The following is a 17,651-nucleotide window of genomic DNA, read 5'->3' on the forward strand; positions in this document are numbered from 1 at the left end:
GACGGTTTGCGCTTTGCTCGAACATCCCTTCAACGGCCAGCGGCCGCGCCTGGGTCCCACCCGCTGCGCATCTCCTCGGGAGCAGGCGCGTTCCTCCGAGAGACCGACCTCAACGGGAACCAACGGGCACCTTTCCTTTCCTTACTCGCTCGGAGACCGGCCCTTCCTGCGCGAGGCTCCCGAAGGCGCGGGGCGAAAGACGGGCGGTGGGAGGAGCCGAGGGCGAAGAGGCGGGGCGCAGGGCGGGGCGGCGCGCGCGGGTGGTCGAGCCTCTCCTCCGGCGGGCAGAGACGGGGCGGGGGAGGGGAGTGGCCGAAGGCACGCCCCCTGGAGGGACGGGGCGTGATCTGCGGGGCAGCGGATAAAAACTCCTCCCGCGGCGCCGGACAGCGGATAGGCGTGCGGGGTGGCGTGGATGGTCTGCTAGCGTGCGCTGCGTTCCTCGACCGTCCGTTCTCCGGGACCGTTTCGTGCCAGCGGAGGCGGTGAGGGGTCGCCGTCGGTGCTTCAGCCCCTCTCTCTCTCTCTCTCTCTCTCTCCCCTTTGGGGTCTCGCTCGGGGCAGCGTCTGAAAGGGCTCCGCGCCCAGGTGAGACCCATCGCGGGGGGCAGGGCTGCCCTTGCGCCCTCTCCGCCGGGCGTTGAACGAGCGGCCGCTCCCATCACCCGCGACCAGCTGGTGGAGTGGTAGAGGGGAGGGGAAAGATCAGGAAAAGGGGGTGGTTGGGCTGGCTGGGGAGGATGGGAAAGGTAGTCTAGCGCCTCGGGGAAGCGGCTGGGTGGGCTGCGACTCTCGGGCTGGCTCAAGCTGGGTCCGATGCGCGCTTTACTGAGTCGACCTCGTCGGGCTGTTGTGAGGGGGGCAGGCGAGGCATGCTTGGAGAAGGGGGGCGGTATGAGGCTAAACAAACCCGATCTCTCCCCCACCCCCAGCCTGCCCCATTCCTTTCAAAGAGGTGTGCTCCCCTTTTCTCATCTGCTCCCCCAGGCTTGAGCTTCTCTTCCCCCCAAAAGTGACTTGGTTTTGCAGTTGTGGACCTTTTCTCATTGTCTTTTTTTCCCCCTTCCCTTCTTCCCCCCCCCCCCAATTTCTTGTGCCGATGGGCACGTTTGATACCCGAAGCGTCTTCCTTACAATTCTTCGGGCCTCTTCTTAAGCTGGCGGTTAAATTTAACCTCATAGGAAGTTTGGCAATGTAGGAAGAAGTTGACAATTCAGTTTTTCCTTAAAAGAAAAGTGAGGGGAGAAGAAGGGCCTTCGGGGGTTTGGAAGAACGACAGGGATCCGAGATGGGCTCGATTGCTTTGTTAGGTCAGCAGAACTTTGATGACAGCATCGATTCTGTGTGGCAAAAACCTGAATTTAGCTCCCGGATTGTTGTGTTGCTTTCATAATAGGTTTTTCTGTCTCTGAAGAGATAGAGGAAGAGAAACGGCTCCTTTCCCTGACCTCCTGTTGTGGGCTGGGTGGGGAGGCAAAGTTGCCTTTTGAAAGCTTTTGAGAGTTTTTTTCCCTCACTCTTCTGACTTTTCCTCACTCTTCTGACTTGTCCAGAAAATTAACCTGCTCCTGAAACAATTTACCTTCTTATGGGTTGCTTTGACAATGGTGAGCACTTAGGCCAGTGTTTTTCAACTTTGGCAACTTTAAGATGTATGGATTCAACTCCCAGAATTCCCCAGCCACTGGCTGGGGAATTCTGGGAGTTGAATCCATACATCTTAAAGTTGCCAAAGTTGAAAAACACTGATTTAGGTGACTCTTGTTACACTGACCTGTTCGCTCAGTCGAGTGACAGTTGCAGGTGAGACAAGTTGATTTTCTTCCCCTAAACTAGGCGCTAGAGTAAAAATGAGCGAATGTCAGTTTTCTTGTACTGTGTGGCCATCTCTAGCCATTTGAAAGGATAGAACACAGGGAGGGAAATGAAAATGTTCCCTCGGCACACTAAACTTCAGTTAACAAAATGCAGCGGTAAGGTTACATGGCATTGCCATGCTCCAGCCATGTACTGTCTGAAAACAGTGGGCCTGTTCACACAAAGCACTGAGGCGGTGGCTGACCCTCAAACTACTCAGCACTGTTTTAGCTTAGCATGTTGTATGAACTGAAAGTTAGAAACAGAAACTTGGAAAGCAGCAACTGTTTGTATACAAATATCAGGTCTCCCTTGAGCTGTGTTCAGCTTCCAGTTTTTGTAGTTTTCTTGGCAACAGAAAGGAAATGGTTTTCCTTCCAGTTTTTTTCATCTTCCCAATGTAGGCTATATCCCTAGGATTTCCTGGTGGCCTCCCATCCCATTTCTAGCCGTCTGGACCCTATTAGCTTTTCCAAGATCAGCTAAGGCATGCGTATATATGCACTTCCTGTCAACAGTTAATCATCTAGCCGTTGGGGACTGTGTCATTGATATGCAGAGTTCTTCTCTGCAGTATGCTGGTAGAATTTAAATGTAGACACTCGAGAGCAATAATTGTCGTCCTGTTACGCTTTGCAGATAAGCCTGCAGGTTTATATGGTGACCCCAGATTTCATGGACTGAAATTCATCGCATCAGCTGAACGGGGCTGGAATGTAAAGAACAGCAGATTCAGCTGTGAATCTGTTAGCCTGGAACATGCTTTTTAGATAGCCTGGAACTATTTTAAAAATCAGGTTTGAAAACATTTCTTTCCAACTGTTTTTGTGAAAGGAGGCTGTTTTTACAGCAGCTGACTGACCCCTCTGGGATCTTGCTCGAGGGTGTAGCTGGATTTTTCAGACTGGTGTGGTCACAATTTATTTTGCTTGAGTTGCTAGGAAGTAGCTGCTTGTTAGATAATATCGGTGAAGGGTCATCAGACGGGACTGTGACGGAAGTTGGGCGGTAAATCAAGGGGGCTTCTCCAAGGCTAAGTGTGTTAGGAGGATGGTCTCTCAGCTGCATGAATGTAAGCAGCCTGGGTACCCTCCCAAGGTGTGGACTTCAACTCCCAGAATTCTCAGCAGTGGTCGCGGTGGCTCAGGAATTCTGGGAATTGAAGGACCAACTTCTGGAGGGTGCCAGGTTGGAGAAGGATAGCTTGCAGCCGCATTTACATTTCCAGGGGTGGCACTAATCCCGCCCCCCCATAGGTGGCCCTGGATTCTCTCAGGGGATCAGGTTGCTTCATATGTGAAGAAGAGCTTGCTTTGAGATTGGCTAATCCTTCAAATTAGGATTAGGAAATCCTTCAGAATTCCTTGCATCGGGAAGTCCACTTGTCCCGGGTCCTCAACCTCAAGAAGATGGTGGTTCTGCAAGGCTTCTCACCCATCACGTGTAAAATGGAGAGCAGATTTTCTGATTCGGGAAGGATGACCGCAGGAGAGGAAATGTTTGCAATTCCTGTTTGGACAGCAAAGGCTCCCTATTCCCTCTGCCCTCCTTGGATAAACAGTTGAAACAGCTGGAATCCTCCAGCAGTTTGCCAAGTTGGGCTGGTCTTGGAACAGGGCTGGATCTCTGTAGGAGGCACTTCCTGTGGCTGCGACAAGTTGTGGCAAACGGCTGTTCCTTGGCCCCTCCGTGGCCTTTGCGATGAGCTGCCTCAGGAATTGTGCCCAGATAGTCTCAGGTTAAAAGAAAACACAAGAAACAAGTGTGCATTAATGCCATTTCTGGAATTTGTTGAATTACCAGTGTGTTACCCTGTTCTATAAAAAGCAGTGTCGGGAACAAAAGTATTGCGAGGCCTACCAAATGATAGCTAGAATAAGGCTTTCTATGTGCTTAAAGATGACCCTTTCCTATCCTCTTGCTCTCAGATCTCAAATCCCATAATTCCCAGCTAGTGCACCCCATGGACTTGGGGGCTGTGAAGATAGACGTTGCAGTTCTTACATTTGTTTTTCTGTTCGTCAAATGTCTAAGCCACCCATCTCCAGAACCGCTCTGGGTGGCTTCATAAAATTAAAACACAGTAATATACCAAAATCAGTACACAACATAGCATAAAACACAACTGGTGTGTGGAGGGAAGCAACAACACACAAAAAAAGCCCCAAACTATTTACTATGCCCACTACTAAAAGGGGACCTGCCCCAGGCCTGGGGAAAAGAGCCAGATTTTAAAAGTTCACCAAAAGGCAGACAAGATGGGGCGATCTAGGTTTCCAGGGGGAGGTTGTTCCAGGGGGCAAGGGTGATGACAAAAAAGGCCATCTCCTGGGTCCCATAAGGTAGCATTGTTGAGTTGATGGGTCCCAGAGCAAGTGGGCTATGTTGGAGCAAATGAAGTGGGCAGACATTAGGGGAGATAGGCAGCCCTCAAATATCTAGACCAGTGTTTCTGAACCTTAGCAACTTTAAGATGTGTGGACTTCAACTCCCAGAAGTCCCCAGCCAGCCATGCTGGCTGGGGATTTCTGGGAGTTGAAATCCACATATCTTAAAGTTGCCAAGGTTGAGAAACACTGATCTAGACCCTATGCCATGTAGGGCTTTATAGGTGACAGCCAGCATCTTGAATTGCACTCAGAAACCAACATCTGAAGAACAGGCTGTTGGGAAAGGCTGCCTTTGTATAAATCTATCTTGTCTCTAAGGTTTTTGGTGATATTTCATTTGATCAACTCATTTTTATTTATTTATTTTTTTGCTTAGTTTTGTGAAGGGGAAGGAATTCCAAAAGGGAAAGGATTTTGAGGGTCAAAATTCCATAAGTGATAACAGGTAGATCTTCTTGAAGGTGAAAATTAAATGTTTAGGTTGAGGCAATCTAAATTTGAGAAGCGAACGCTGGGGGTAAATCAGCAAAGATACTTGGTTTCATATCTTGACTGTGAATTTTCTTCTCCTGTCAGAAATAGAATAGCAGACTCATTAAGCATTCTTGTTTTTCCAGCAAGAAGCTCCTTCAGTTGTGTTCTTCACACTCATAGAACCAGTGATAAAGAAGCCAAGTTGTAGGGAACACTTTTTGGGTGGAATTAGTACTCTTCTTTGGAATAGCACTAAGTTTATTAGGAGTATTGTATGACCAGAAATGACTTCTAGGATACGGTTTCATGTTTTACATGTAACTTGAACAAACCTGGATGTGGAATGGGTGATGAAGTCAGCAAGGAAGAAGCTTTGATGTGACCTTCTCATGTTCCCCACAAAATGGCCTTTTCCAGCTGTGTTAGTTCCCATAATTCTTGGTCCGAAAGGGGATTCTCAGCATGGTAGCAAAGAATTCTGGGAATTGGGAGAGCCCAAGCTGAGAAGGAAGTTAGTTTCCTGAAACAACAAAGTTTCCCTTGATGATTTCACAAAGACATCTATTTATTTATTTTATTCCATTCCTGCCCCCCATCTCATCATAGCGACTCTAGATTGCTAACAACATATAAAAACACAATCTACCAAAAGAGCAAAAACAATCTATAAAGACAGCCCAGATTAAAAAAAAAAAATCAATCTGCAGTAAACTCAGAACCACAAACACGTGGGCTCCAACTAATTCCAATGATTATGTTAAAATCTGAACCTAAAATTTAATCATCGTAGATATGATTTGAAATAAGACTGACATGGCTTTACATATAAAGGGGACTTTGGATCTCCATAGTATTTTGGGGGGGGGGGCAGGAACCCTACAAGACTTTTTGAACAGATAAATCTGCTTTAACGGTGTGAAAATAACTGTAGCAGTTGAATTCCACAGTACACTGGGGAGGGGGGAGTGTTGGTTATTTGATCAAAGTGGTTTATATAGTTCCTTTTTTAGGATTCCCTTTCCTTTTTCAGTCTAGCCTTTCAGCTTGGGGAAATTCTGGTGGTCTCTTATCCAGTTCTTCCCCACCCCTTAAAGAAAAACTCTGAACAATGATACAGCGTTATACAAATATCGATACATAGATATTCATTTCCCTCTTTTTAAAAGTACATCAACAGTGTTTATGTTATGATGATTATTTCGTCTTACTACAATCCTTTTATTTAAAACAAAGGTATATTTTCAGGAAAGACATTACGGATGAATAAACAGTGGTCTTCTCCAGGGCTAATGGAGTCTGTCCCTGCTGTTTTGAGATCAGCCAAGGTGATCTCAAATGATCACTATGAAGCATCTCCCCAAAGTTCATTGAATGCTAGGAGCTGGTTTTATTTATGTGATTGGTTGCGCTTTGAAAGGGCCCCAACTGCATGAATGTTCAGCTTCTTGTTCTTCATTTGGGCGAGGGGTACAGAGGGTTTGGTTATCTCGGGGCAGGGAAGTGCGCGCTTGGAGGTGGGACTGAGCGTAAAGGGAAACATGGGTGAAATCGGAGAAATGCCATTTGGGAAAGGAGCAAAGAAAGAGAAGACGCTCGCCTTGAGCATGGCTGGCTGTTGCTCCATGGTTTGCCCTCGGGGAGTCACTTAACTCCTGCCAGAGTAAGAAATAGCAAGTTGATTTTGGCCCTTTGGGCAGAGATGAACGGTTGTCCCACAAAGAATAAACTGTTATCCAACTCATGCCTTCATTCAAGTCAGTGTCCTTGGGTGCATTGGAAATTCAACAGATAAAAGGCCCTCTGTGCGTATGAAGGAACAAAGGATGGCAGATTGTCCGTACAACACTGCTGTTGTGTTCCCTGCAAAATGACAAAGGAGCATTCTTCCATCTCTGGCCAGCTATGATCGGAGAAAGCCGAGATCTGGATTGCACCGTGTTTTGAAGCCCCGGGTTGGAATATACTCTCGGCCTCTGCCCTTATCTGTAGCTGCAGATATTACCAGCTTAATTGCCTTACTGGAGGATTTTTGCTGACACCAAGGCCATTTCTTTATGATGGATGGGGAGAAGCTTATTCCTGGGAGAGGAAAATCTGTCCCAGGAAGTGGATGGCACTGTTTTCTCTTGCCCTTCTTAGTAGAGTGACATGGCCTGCTTGATCCTCTGCCTGCAGTAGTTAACCAGTGTTTCTCCACCTTGGCCATTTGAAGATGTGTGGACTTCAACTCCCAGAATTCTGGAAGTTGAAGTCCTCACATCTTCAAGTGGCCAAGGTGGAGAAACACTGAACTATTATGGTGTCTCAGCTTTTCAGCCTGAGAACTTCCTGGTGTCCTTCTTCTGTACCTTGGGAATGAAATGTCCCAAATATCTGGAGGGCACTGGATCAGGAGACTTTGTGCTCTTGTGTAATTTTTAATCGTGGTTGAAGAGCAACTATTTCTTTTAAAAATTGCAATTAACATCATCCTGCAGATCTTACCTAACCCTTGCAACTCCAACTTTGGCACGCCTGTGAAGAATTTAATCAGATGCCATCCTAGATTGGAACATACAGAATTACTGACAAGGTTAAAGGATTGATTAATTTGGATTGGTTGAGCTAGAAAGTTGTGGTGAAGTTTGGAGACCATGGCTGCAGTTGAATAATAAAAGAATGCGTGGGGTTTATAGGATCAAAATAAGAGACATGGCACTCTGTCAGAAAATTCAGACTTTGGATGTATGGAGGGTATCTTTTTCCTTCCCTTGTGGAACTTCATATTCTATAAATGAGCCACCCCTTTTCAGTAACAGAATTTTTTGATACATTTTTTTCTTGTGGCTAGTAGCCTGTATTATATATATAAAAATAAATTTTAAATAGATAAATCGAAACGAGATTTTTCTGCTGATTTCTGTGGGTCACCAGAATGGTTCTGTCCCAACTATTTTCCTACACCGCACACAGCACAATTCCTTGGGTCCTCCAAGGGTATTGGAATTGGATTCCCCAAATTGCCTCCATGATGGCTGGGAATTCTGGGAGTTGTGATCCTACTTGTCTAAAAGTTTCCAGTTGAGAAAGGCTTGATTCAAGATTGCATCTGCTATAAAGATGGAAAAGGGGTGGTGGCTTCATTTCCCTTTACTAATTTGCCATGTTGGAAATGTGAAAGATTGTATCACGGCAGAGATGCCTATAGCAGAATTAAAATCATCCTAATGCTTACAGCAACAGAGGGAGTTTCTGCTCTGGGTGTTTTGGGCCAGTGTTTATTGAACTCAAATCTGGGTTAATCTGATTTGCAAATCAATGACTGGAAATAACATTCCCCATAGAAGTCGGAGCTTTGGGAAGCACGGAATGCAGTATAAAACTATTTGTAATTTGCAGATTAGATTGTGCTGTTAATTAGGGGGGCAGAAGGTGGCTTTTGCATACCTTAGATCTCTGATGGGTTGGATTAGATCAGCAAGGGTTTCTGATCCCAATAGTTGAATAGTATCACCCTCAGAAAGTACCGTACTTGTATGTTGAGATCAAGGACATTTGGTGTCAAACCACAGGTTGGTTTATATGCAGGCTCTGTTTTGAGTATCTACATAGAGGCATCTTGTTTTAGAATTCAGTACGTTCTTTCTTACGACACCATTTTGTACCTGGTCTTTAGATGTAGAGTTCCTAGCAGAGGGGGAGAAAAAGGTAGATTTTGCAAGTCTTGGGTCCACATCTATGCTAGTTAAATATACTGTAGTCCCTGGATTGGGAATTAGAATTCATCTATTCCAAATTTGGTTGTACTCTCTCAGGATGATGAGATACCTAGTTTGAAAATGCTCCTAAAGTCAATGATTTCAATGCGCTGGCTATTTAGCAGGCCCCAGGAATGATGATCAACTTGATTTGGCTTTATTATAAACAGGCCAGCGTGCCCAGTTCCCATGTGATGGGCAAAGTCCTGAATCTTAACATGTACTTTGCTCAGAGGAGGGAAATCTGCTGATCAATTTAACCCACAGCAAGAATTGTTTGGTGCAATGGGTGCGTTCAGGCTCATTAATCCTTGCAGCCTGCATCTAGGTCATGTTTACAAAGGTTAAAAAGCGATATTTGGTCACGTTGGCCCCGAGGAGGGCTTGCACTGAGATACGCCTGCTAAGAGAACGTTGATTTTTTTCAGCAGTGAAGTGCAAGGTCTTTGTTAAGCGGTTGAGTTTTAGAGGAAGCACTGCTAGAGTGAGTTCCCCCAGATTAGTTCAGAAAGAAAATGGCTTCTAAATATCAGTGATCTGACCAAGGGCAATAGGTAAAGCAGTTGCACATGGCGAAAGAGGCGTGTTGCTACAGAATCGCTGGGCATTGGGGTACAAAAATGGAAACCACCTGCTGATCAATGGGGCAAGAAGCTTCAGACTCAAAGATTCTGATCCTGCGCGTTTTGCTCAGCTTGAAATTTATTCCGTCTTGAAACGATCGTTAGGTCCGTCTTCCAACATTAAAGTCGGTCAAGGCGATTTGTAAAAATTAAAAATAAAATAGAAAGATAAATACAGCATAAATCATTCAGAATGTTCAAAGCATAATGTTTCTGCTGTCTTTGATTGTTCCTACAGTCTTAAACGTCTGCGTACTGAATGTTGCTTGGTTTTCCATTCCTTGATAAGGCTGAATTCTGATAATTAAAGAACTTCTTGAAAGCCAGACACCCTCCCCCCCACAAAAGACTAAAACCACAAAATATTTGCCATTATTTTTGGAGGGGAGAGTTTGCTCCCCTCTCTCCCTCCCTCGAGAGGCTAAATTAAAGAATCTTAGTTCTAATGCATTTGAAGGAATTATCAAGAGTTTAAAACTTGCTGAAAAATAGATTGCAGCAAAGATGGGGAATGTGGTTGGCTCTCCGTAGATAGGTTTTAGATGCAAGAATGGACAAATGGAACAGACTTGCCTTAGATGCAGAAATCAACACTGAAAAACAATGGACTATTGTTTATTTTGTTAGAAGCATCATCAGTATAGAGCTTGAAAATTAGCTGTTTTATATGATTCCACAAGTTTGGCATGTGGGACTCTCTAAACTTTATTAGGTGTATGGGTATAGATAGAACAATTGTTTTTATGTTCCGTTGTCTTCCATCATCCTAATAAAAGGATAAAGTCCAGGAGAAATAGCTATTTAACTGCAGGAAAAATAAATAGATTTGCAATGTGGTGTGTTAATCTTCATCTGGAGACATTTAAAAAAAATAAAATCAGATGTTTTGGGAGATGTTTTATTTAGCATGGTATGAATGGGATTTTTTAGTCCAATGCTGCCTTCTGTTCCAAAAATTTATATTGCAAGCTGTAATCCTCAGGGAAACTGTAATTGCACACTTCCTGCTTTCTTCTGTACTGTTCCTTCCCTCGAATAATTATGGTGGGGTGGCATATAGAACTTTTGGAGGTACGGACATTTTTTTTGTGGGACCCTCCGAGTCTGTACAAGGGAACAAGTTTATGTTATTACAGTACAAGTGATTTTTTGCTGCTTTAATCAAAAACTAATTAAGCAGGTTACAAAAGTGATTTCCAATCAATTAGCAGCACCCACACACATCTTCCATATATCCCGAACAACTGCTCAAATAACCAGGTTTTGACTGATCTCCTAAATGCTAACAACAAGGATGCTGAACCGACTTTTGTGGGCAACACCACCAGAGAATACTTGCTTCCAGATCTCCTCCCACCACACCAAAGGGGCACGGTGGGAACTCGTAGCCTAGACTGGATTAATATGTTTTATTTTATTTTTATTTGTATGTATAAGCCACTCAACTCCAACGAACTCTGGGCAGCATGCAAACCTAGGGAAAAAACCCCCCATAAAAACGGATAAAAAGATTAAGCCAAACGGACAGCCCAACTGAAATAATCTTACAGGAAACAAAAATCAAACAACAGAGGGGCCCTAGACAGACAATAATTAACTCCAGGCCTGGGACCAAAGCCAGGGTTTCAGAGCTTTCCGGAACCCTAGGACAGAGGGCAGGGTCCTTCTACTTGGAGTAAGCGGTCCTAGAGGTATTCAGGCCCCAAGTCATCTAGGACTATATACATTATTACTGCCAACTTGAATTGTACCTAGACACAAGCTGGTAGCCAGTTGTTTAAAGTTGCATTCCTTCTCCCATTTTCCCTCTCAACAACAGCCCCATGAGGTAATTCAAGGTAGTGAGCTTCCATAGCTGAAGATGGACTTGAACCTGGATCGCCCCAGTCCTAGTCTGATGCCTCAAACACTTTTTGCTCTTTGGCACTGTGTGACCTCTCCCTCACCAAGATGTTGGGAAGAGGGAGTTGGGACACTTGACATTGTGAACAATTTGCATTGTTCTTGGTGGACAAAGTCAGCTGGTTCTGACTCCAGAGTTGAGGAAGGTCATGAGGTTGGCAGTTGGCCATCACTTGACCTCTAGGTTTGGATTCTTTCCAGTTTATAAATGTGGACAGTGTACTTGAGGGCTGCAACCTTCTGACTCAAGCTTTGTCCCTCCTGGTGGATTAAATGAAGACAATGGAGAAAAGCATCTTGCACTTCTAGGTCAAAGGGATGCAGAACAAAGATAAGATTAGACTTGAGGTCTTCTGCTGGCCTCTTCCAACTCTGTGATTCTATGAAAACTCTGATTCAAATATTTTAAACATATCACATTGATGGTTCATATTGGGGGAGCTAGATGATCTGGTCCATAAATATTTTTTGAAGAAATGTATTTTGAAATTGGGCCAGATGAAGGACAACGTGTTTAGGTATTGAGGGTAAAATTGGGTGGCTTGGGGATAGACCCACCTTACACGAAGCCATAATAGCTTTATTTGGGCTTGGACTGTTTTGAGAACTTGTACTTCATAAGCCAGCACTAAAGGCTCCCTTAACTGCATTTCTGGATGGAACCATAGCTGAGCAATCTGTGGCTTAGCGCAGTGCGTGAACTCAACCTTCTAACTGCTTGTAGAAGTTGGTAGATTGTAGCTATAATCAAGATTCAGCTGGGGAACTAGAACAAATAGAGAGGAAGAGATGCTTATTATCTGAGATAACTGCCTGGATGTGAGAATATTATGTTCCAAAATATTATCTCAGGGCGCTAAAATCTATTCCCCAAACCTGAGCAAGCTATTAACCACAACATGGGATTGGCTTGTGGGACTGTAGCTCCTAACACTTATTTTATATATCTTGTGCATCTTGACTTTTTAGAAATGACCCACTGGGGAGAACTTGAGAAATCAGCTTCTTGATCCTTAACAGTCAAAGTTAAGGTCTTCTGTGGTCTTGGGTTATATTATGCTGATATTTATGCATGGGGATTGCTTCAAATGGCCTGTTGTTCTGACATTAAAAAGGTCTAAAAATTGTTGTTTTTTGCTCCGCTCTAACGAAATGGTCATCGTTGTTGAAATTACCCTCTTGATCCAGTGTTTCCCAACCCTCAGTATGTTGGACTGCAACTCCCAGCATGCCCTGGAGCACCAGAATAGCAGTCTGCTTAATTAGTTTTGGCTCCGTCACTGTTAGGAGAGTTGAAGGCCGAAGCAGCTGGAAAGCAGCCATTTGGCGTAGGCTGATCTGGATTGTTCACTTGTATTCGTTAACCTCCCGGAAACAAAAGAGATGTAGCGTTTTCTGTGACTCAGCTTTTGAGGGGATTTAACAGTGGAAAATGAGTGTCTGCACCAGGGTTTCTCAAGCTCAGCAACTTTAAGATGTGTGGACTTCAACTCCCAGAATTCCCCAGCCAGCAGGGCTGGCTGGGGAATTCTGGGAATTGGAGTCCACACATCTTAAAGTTGCTGAGCTTGAGAAACACTGCTCTACATTTTTGTCCAGATCTCTGATTCTAGAAGCAGCCAGGAATTAGGAGCGTTCAGCGCACTTTTTGGCTCCAGGCGGCTTGCACGTTTGCATCCCAAAGGAGGATGTTCCACAGGTCAAGAGGGGTGCCCTAGCCGCAGTTCTGTGCTTCAGCCTTGGCATTCTCCTTGCTCTCTTGCCCTGCTTGAAAACAACTGCTGCATAACGAATGCCCATTCTTTATAACAAGCAGGACAGAGTTAAGCGTTAACCCTTAACTAAATGGGCAAGAATTGCATTTCATGAGATTGAAACCGAGGGAAGCTTGCTAGGGCCGTGCGAGTGATGATGCGGCAAGACGCTGTGGCCCCTGAGCCGGCTGAAGGCGGAGGAGAGTAAGCGTTTCATGTGTTGATATTTTGAACAGAGGAGAGCTTCTCAGGCTACATATATAAAAGTAGTATTTTGGCTGATCTTTAAAACAATGGCAACGTTGGAGCGAGTTAGTAACTGGATGGGAGACCACCAGGAAATCACAGGACTGGATGCTACACTGGGAAATTTTTAAAAAATGTAGAAGGAAGGCAGTAACAAACCACTTCTATCTTGTTGCTAAAAGCACTATATATTTGTCAAGGGCATTTTTACCCCAGTTAAACCAAATTTCAGCAAACTTGTGATGAATACAGTTTACACTTTACACATTTGGGGAAGGTGAGTCGTTTGGGGCAAGGATGCAAAGTGGTTGGCTAAGTCATGGATGTGGGAAAAGTCAGGACTTTTTCTTTTTCTCTTATAGTGCGAAGTTTCTTGTGCATTTCTTTTTAAATGGCATGAAGCCCTTTTTAGGGCTTGCAGTGCGTTTTTAGCAGGGTTCTTGCTTTAAAATGGTAGGAAATTGTGCAGCGGTTGTGTTCCATGTGTTCCAAGGCCAACACTTGGAGCCACGCGTAGCCCTTGACCGTTCCTGAATACTGTACTGTCATGCCAACCAAAAGCTTTGCGACGGTGAGAAAAAGATGTGTGTGCCGGTGTAGTTAAAGTGATTTGTTTCCTGAGGCTTCATTCATTAGAAATGGCGAGAGCATCTTCTGATCCTTGGATAGGACGTTGAATTGCTTAAGGAATGGATGGCTTTGAGCCTGCCCAGCTGAGCCTTTCTCTTGGCCCTGCGTGCCATACCATCCTCGCCTTTGCTCTGGAGGCTTTGCTTGCTTATTTAACTCCATCCCCCAAAAGTTTGGGGTAGTTCATTCATGATGTGGCAGCAATCTGTCAAGGCACATCAAAATATGGAACGTGGTCTGAGTAGAGCAGCTTCTCGGGGTCACTGTGCTGGGGTGTCCTTCTTCCTGGGCTCTCTAGCCAGATTCATGCATGATACCAAGCCATCATTTGCTTAAGCAAGGTTTGTTAATCGAGCCACCCTGGTTGGATTCATGCGCTGCTGTCGACAGTCAACTGCTGTTAACATACCACAGTGGTTGGGTGCACACAGAACTAAAAACCAAAGAAGCCACGTTATCTGCGTGTGCAAAGCCCGAGCCCTGTCTTTATGTGCAAAGCATGTGTTTAGATGATGGCGATGGCCTGTCCAGCTCAAGGTTTTCACTAGTGAAAACCAGACCTGTGTGGAAAGCTTCTTAAGTGAGCAGGCCTGGCACTTAATTCAAAGTATGCACCCATCACCCAGGATGCCCACATCCACTCTCTTAGCTGGGATTCTGGAGGAAGGAAGTGCAGACTGTGGTGGGTATATGGGCTACAACATGCTGGATCCTGCAGGTGCTGAGACCAGGAAGTTCAGCCTCAGAATCTGCAGGTGAGCCTACAGAGAGGGCAGAGGGAATGGTCTTGAAGGGAAGGAGGAACAGCCGCTACCAAGACAGTGGTCGGATAAGGAAGTAACTTGAGAAGACGTCTCAGACAAGTCCCTCCCTAGTTCACGTGAAGATAAAGTGAGGTTGGGGAAAGCACATTCAGACTTGCAAGATTCTGCCACTGTGGCTGTTACAATCAAGGTAGAACTGACCTGCTTGCCATCGGTTCCTTAGCCTGGTGTATCTTGTAGGGCTGACAGATTGGCCAAAACCTTTTCATGCTCTCTTGAGAGCCACCCCTGATAGAAAGGGTTAAACTGAGCTGGAGGCATATGCCCATCTCCCTGAGATGCAGAGGATAGCAAATAAGCAATTTCCCCAAATTGATGCGCTCCAGATGTGTTGGGAGCGCCGTTTCTCTCATTTTTAGCCAGAAGGGGAGCTTCGTGTGAAATATCTGGCAGGTGCCAGAGGAGAACAGGTTGTCCATAAACTTTTGTTTCTGAAACCCTATTTCTGATTTTACGAGGTATTTTTATGTGGGGTAGGAGTGTTATCTTGCGTACGTGCACTCCATATTAGTCACAAGCTGGATTTACAAGGCATGCATGTGATTTATATTGCCGGAAACAGCCGTAAGGGAACTCTGTCCTTGGATCCTCTGAAGGTGCCTGAGCAGAGTGTTGTTTCTCCATGTGCCCTTAACTCCCTCTGGAGGCAAGAGATTAGTAGGCAGATGCGGGCGGTGCATACGGTCAACTGTTCAGTTCTCCAAGTCCCTCTGGTTTGGTATTCTGTCCTCCTTTACGATGAGATGACCATCAGGGCTTCGTTTCTTCCTCTTTAAAAAGGAAGGTTAGATAGCATGGCTAGGTTTAACATACCGTAAACAATTCTTCTTCTTTTTTTTTTTCAAAAAAGAAATCCGTATCAATATTTTTAAGCATGTTGAATTGACGGGATCTTGTTTTGGGTGCTTGGGTTCTGAATCAAACCGACCTCCCGTTGAAAGGCCAATTTGTCTGCTTGAAGGACAGCTAATGAGAGACCTTGTCGATGACCCCAAGCTGACTGTGTCTGAACTTCATTATGCGTTTTGCCGTCTGCAAACTTGTTCTGTGAGGCCTCCGTGCCCCCTGCTGTAAAACAGTAGGAGTAGAGTCCTCCCCTGGTTTTGTTCATTAGTTTTATGTGATTTGCTTGAAACGAGGAGATTGACGTGTTCTGCTCACGTTGTTAGACCACGGTGTTCTTCTAAGTCTTGATCCTCATCTGGTTTCTCTTAATTTGAGCAAATTAAATCAAAACTCTCTCATGACTTTGCTTTATGGTTTGAGTAATGTCCTTGGGTCCCTTGATAACGTAACCTCAGTGTTCTTCAGGCCTACTCCTAGAATGTCTATGGGGGAAACTATAGGTAGTCTGGAGGCCATGGACACAACCCTGGGTGTCCACCAATCTCCTTGCCTTTATGTTATTTTAGATTATTTAAATTAAATTAAAATAAATACATAAAATAAAATAAAATAAATACATAGGAGGCCTGCTTGCTGTGATGCAACCTCACAGATTTGTTTTCAAGAACATCTATAGGGCCTACATAAGCAGCACTGGCATTCTTAGAAAACCAAAATGTTGGGTGACCTCTACCCAGTGCCTTGTTGAGAAACGTGTCCAGCTTTTGGAGGAGAGGGAGGTCAACACCATGATAGGATGGCGTGAAACTTGCAGAGGCTGGAGGAGCTATCCAACCATTTGTCTTCTACATGTGTTTTGTAACTGGTCAGGCCAGCTCTGACCACCACACTGTGAAAACACCAGCACATAATCTGAAAATGTCAGATACTCCCATGGATTCCCCAAAGTTGCCTGGACCATGCCTTCGACATACCTCCTACATAAAATCTTGTTTCCTCACATTGAGAAGATCCTGTTATGGTCACTCAGTTGCAAGTAACTGCTGAGTTGTGGTATAGGTGCAGTTTAATCATCTGCAGCTTGAACTTGAATTAGGGTTGTTGATTACCTGCCGTTGGGTTCTTGGCTTAGTTCCACCCACTTTTTGGTCACCCACCAATGATTGCAGAGAGAATTGCTCCTTGGGAGAAAAATGGAAATCAACCCTGTCCTAGGATGCGCTGCTTAATTTTATCTATACCTCGGCGGCTTGATTCTAACCAGAGAGATAAGCGTTGTGATTATACAAACCTTGTAATTTGATTTGATTCAGAAGTTACTAAATTGAACACGGTCTTTTCTACGTGCCCAGAAATCCCTTGCTTAACATGGTAAGGAAAATTCGAACCTACGTGCCCTTTTGAATAAAATCACAGCTGATCTATTTACTCTCATGATCTATATTATCATAGTCACTGTTGTTATTTTAAAGGCTTTTTGCCGATAGCGCTTTATCTTGCCAGTGACCCTGCCAATGTATCGCTTTGCCCTGTAATTCTTTTCAGCTGATTTTGGAGCAGAAAACAAATGTGCGCTTGACCCTTCCTTCGGTCTAACCATCACGGCTTTATCAGCTTATAAGAAGTGACTATCAGCAAGGCTAGCAGAAAATACATTGAACCTCCTTCACCTAGTTATTCCATCTCCCCTCCCCTACTACATCTAACTAATTGAATGGATTTGCAGGGTTGAAAAGCCACCCAGCAGTGGGTCATTGTTCCCCATCTGAAACCCTGTTGATTTTGCAAAAGTGAGACAGAAGCAACAGTCAGCTGAGCTTTGGTTGAGAGGATTCTGGAAGGCAGGCCTTCTGCTGTCTGCAACATCTCATAGCATTGTCGGTCCATGTACCATGGGGCCTGTTGGCCACCTCTGCAGGGGTCTGTGGAGCTTTACGCTGCTGGCTTTGAGAAATCTCACTTAATCTTGCAGAAATGTAGATACGTGCGCACTGCCCTTAAGGAACATTAATATTTGTGCATTTTCTTAGGTACCAGCTACTGACCATGTCATCAGACGGTCCGGATTCTCACATTACAGAGCATAAACCTTTAGTAGACAAAGAAGAGGTAAGTTGGCATAACTGCGCCAGAAGGACTACCAAATCTTCCAGACTCTCAAATCCCAAGTCCTGTTACTGCAGTCCAGTAAGGACAGCATGTATTGGATAATCACCCCCAGAACTCAGCCGGCATTGATTTTTATGTCTTCCTACCACCATGTGAACCTTTTTTTTTAAGCTACCCATTTCTTTTGTTCTGTTTCCTGTTGTTTTAGCATGCCTTGCTTCTCGTCAAATGCTTTCTTTCACAAACTTCATTATGATA

At 44.7% G+C, this 17,651-nt stretch overlaps 1 protein-coding gene across 2 annotated transcripts in view; it reads left to right on the forward strand.

Annotated features, from left to right (window-relative positions):
* Positions 1–351: 351 nt before the first annotated feature.
* Positions 352–17,651, forward strand: part of NDRG1 (N-myc downstream regulated 1) — a 44,525-nt gene continuing 27,225 nt past the window's right edge. The window contains exons 1-2 of one of the 2 annotated variants that reach the window (XM_088148948.1): positions 352–485; positions 17,315–17,393. In XM_088148948.1, the coding sequence (XP_088005074.1) occupies positions 17,331–17,393 (63 nt within the window). In that variant the 5' untranslated portion in view covers positions 352–485; positions 17,315–17,330. Of the gene's footprint in view, positions 589–17,314; positions 17,394–17,651 lie in introns of both variants that reach the window. The other variant, XM_007435218.4, reaches the window with a different exon arrangement.

The sequence above is a fragment of the Python bivittatus genome, unplaced genomic scaffold (assembly GCF_059951505.1).
Source record: "Python bivittatus isolate LINGU-HERP-01145 unplaced genomic scaffold, Pbiv_v1 ctg000590_np1212, whole genome shotgun sequence".
In the NCBI taxonomy this organism is placed as follows: Eukaryota; Metazoa; Chordata; class Lepidosauria; order Squamata; family Pythonidae; genus Python; species Python bivittatus.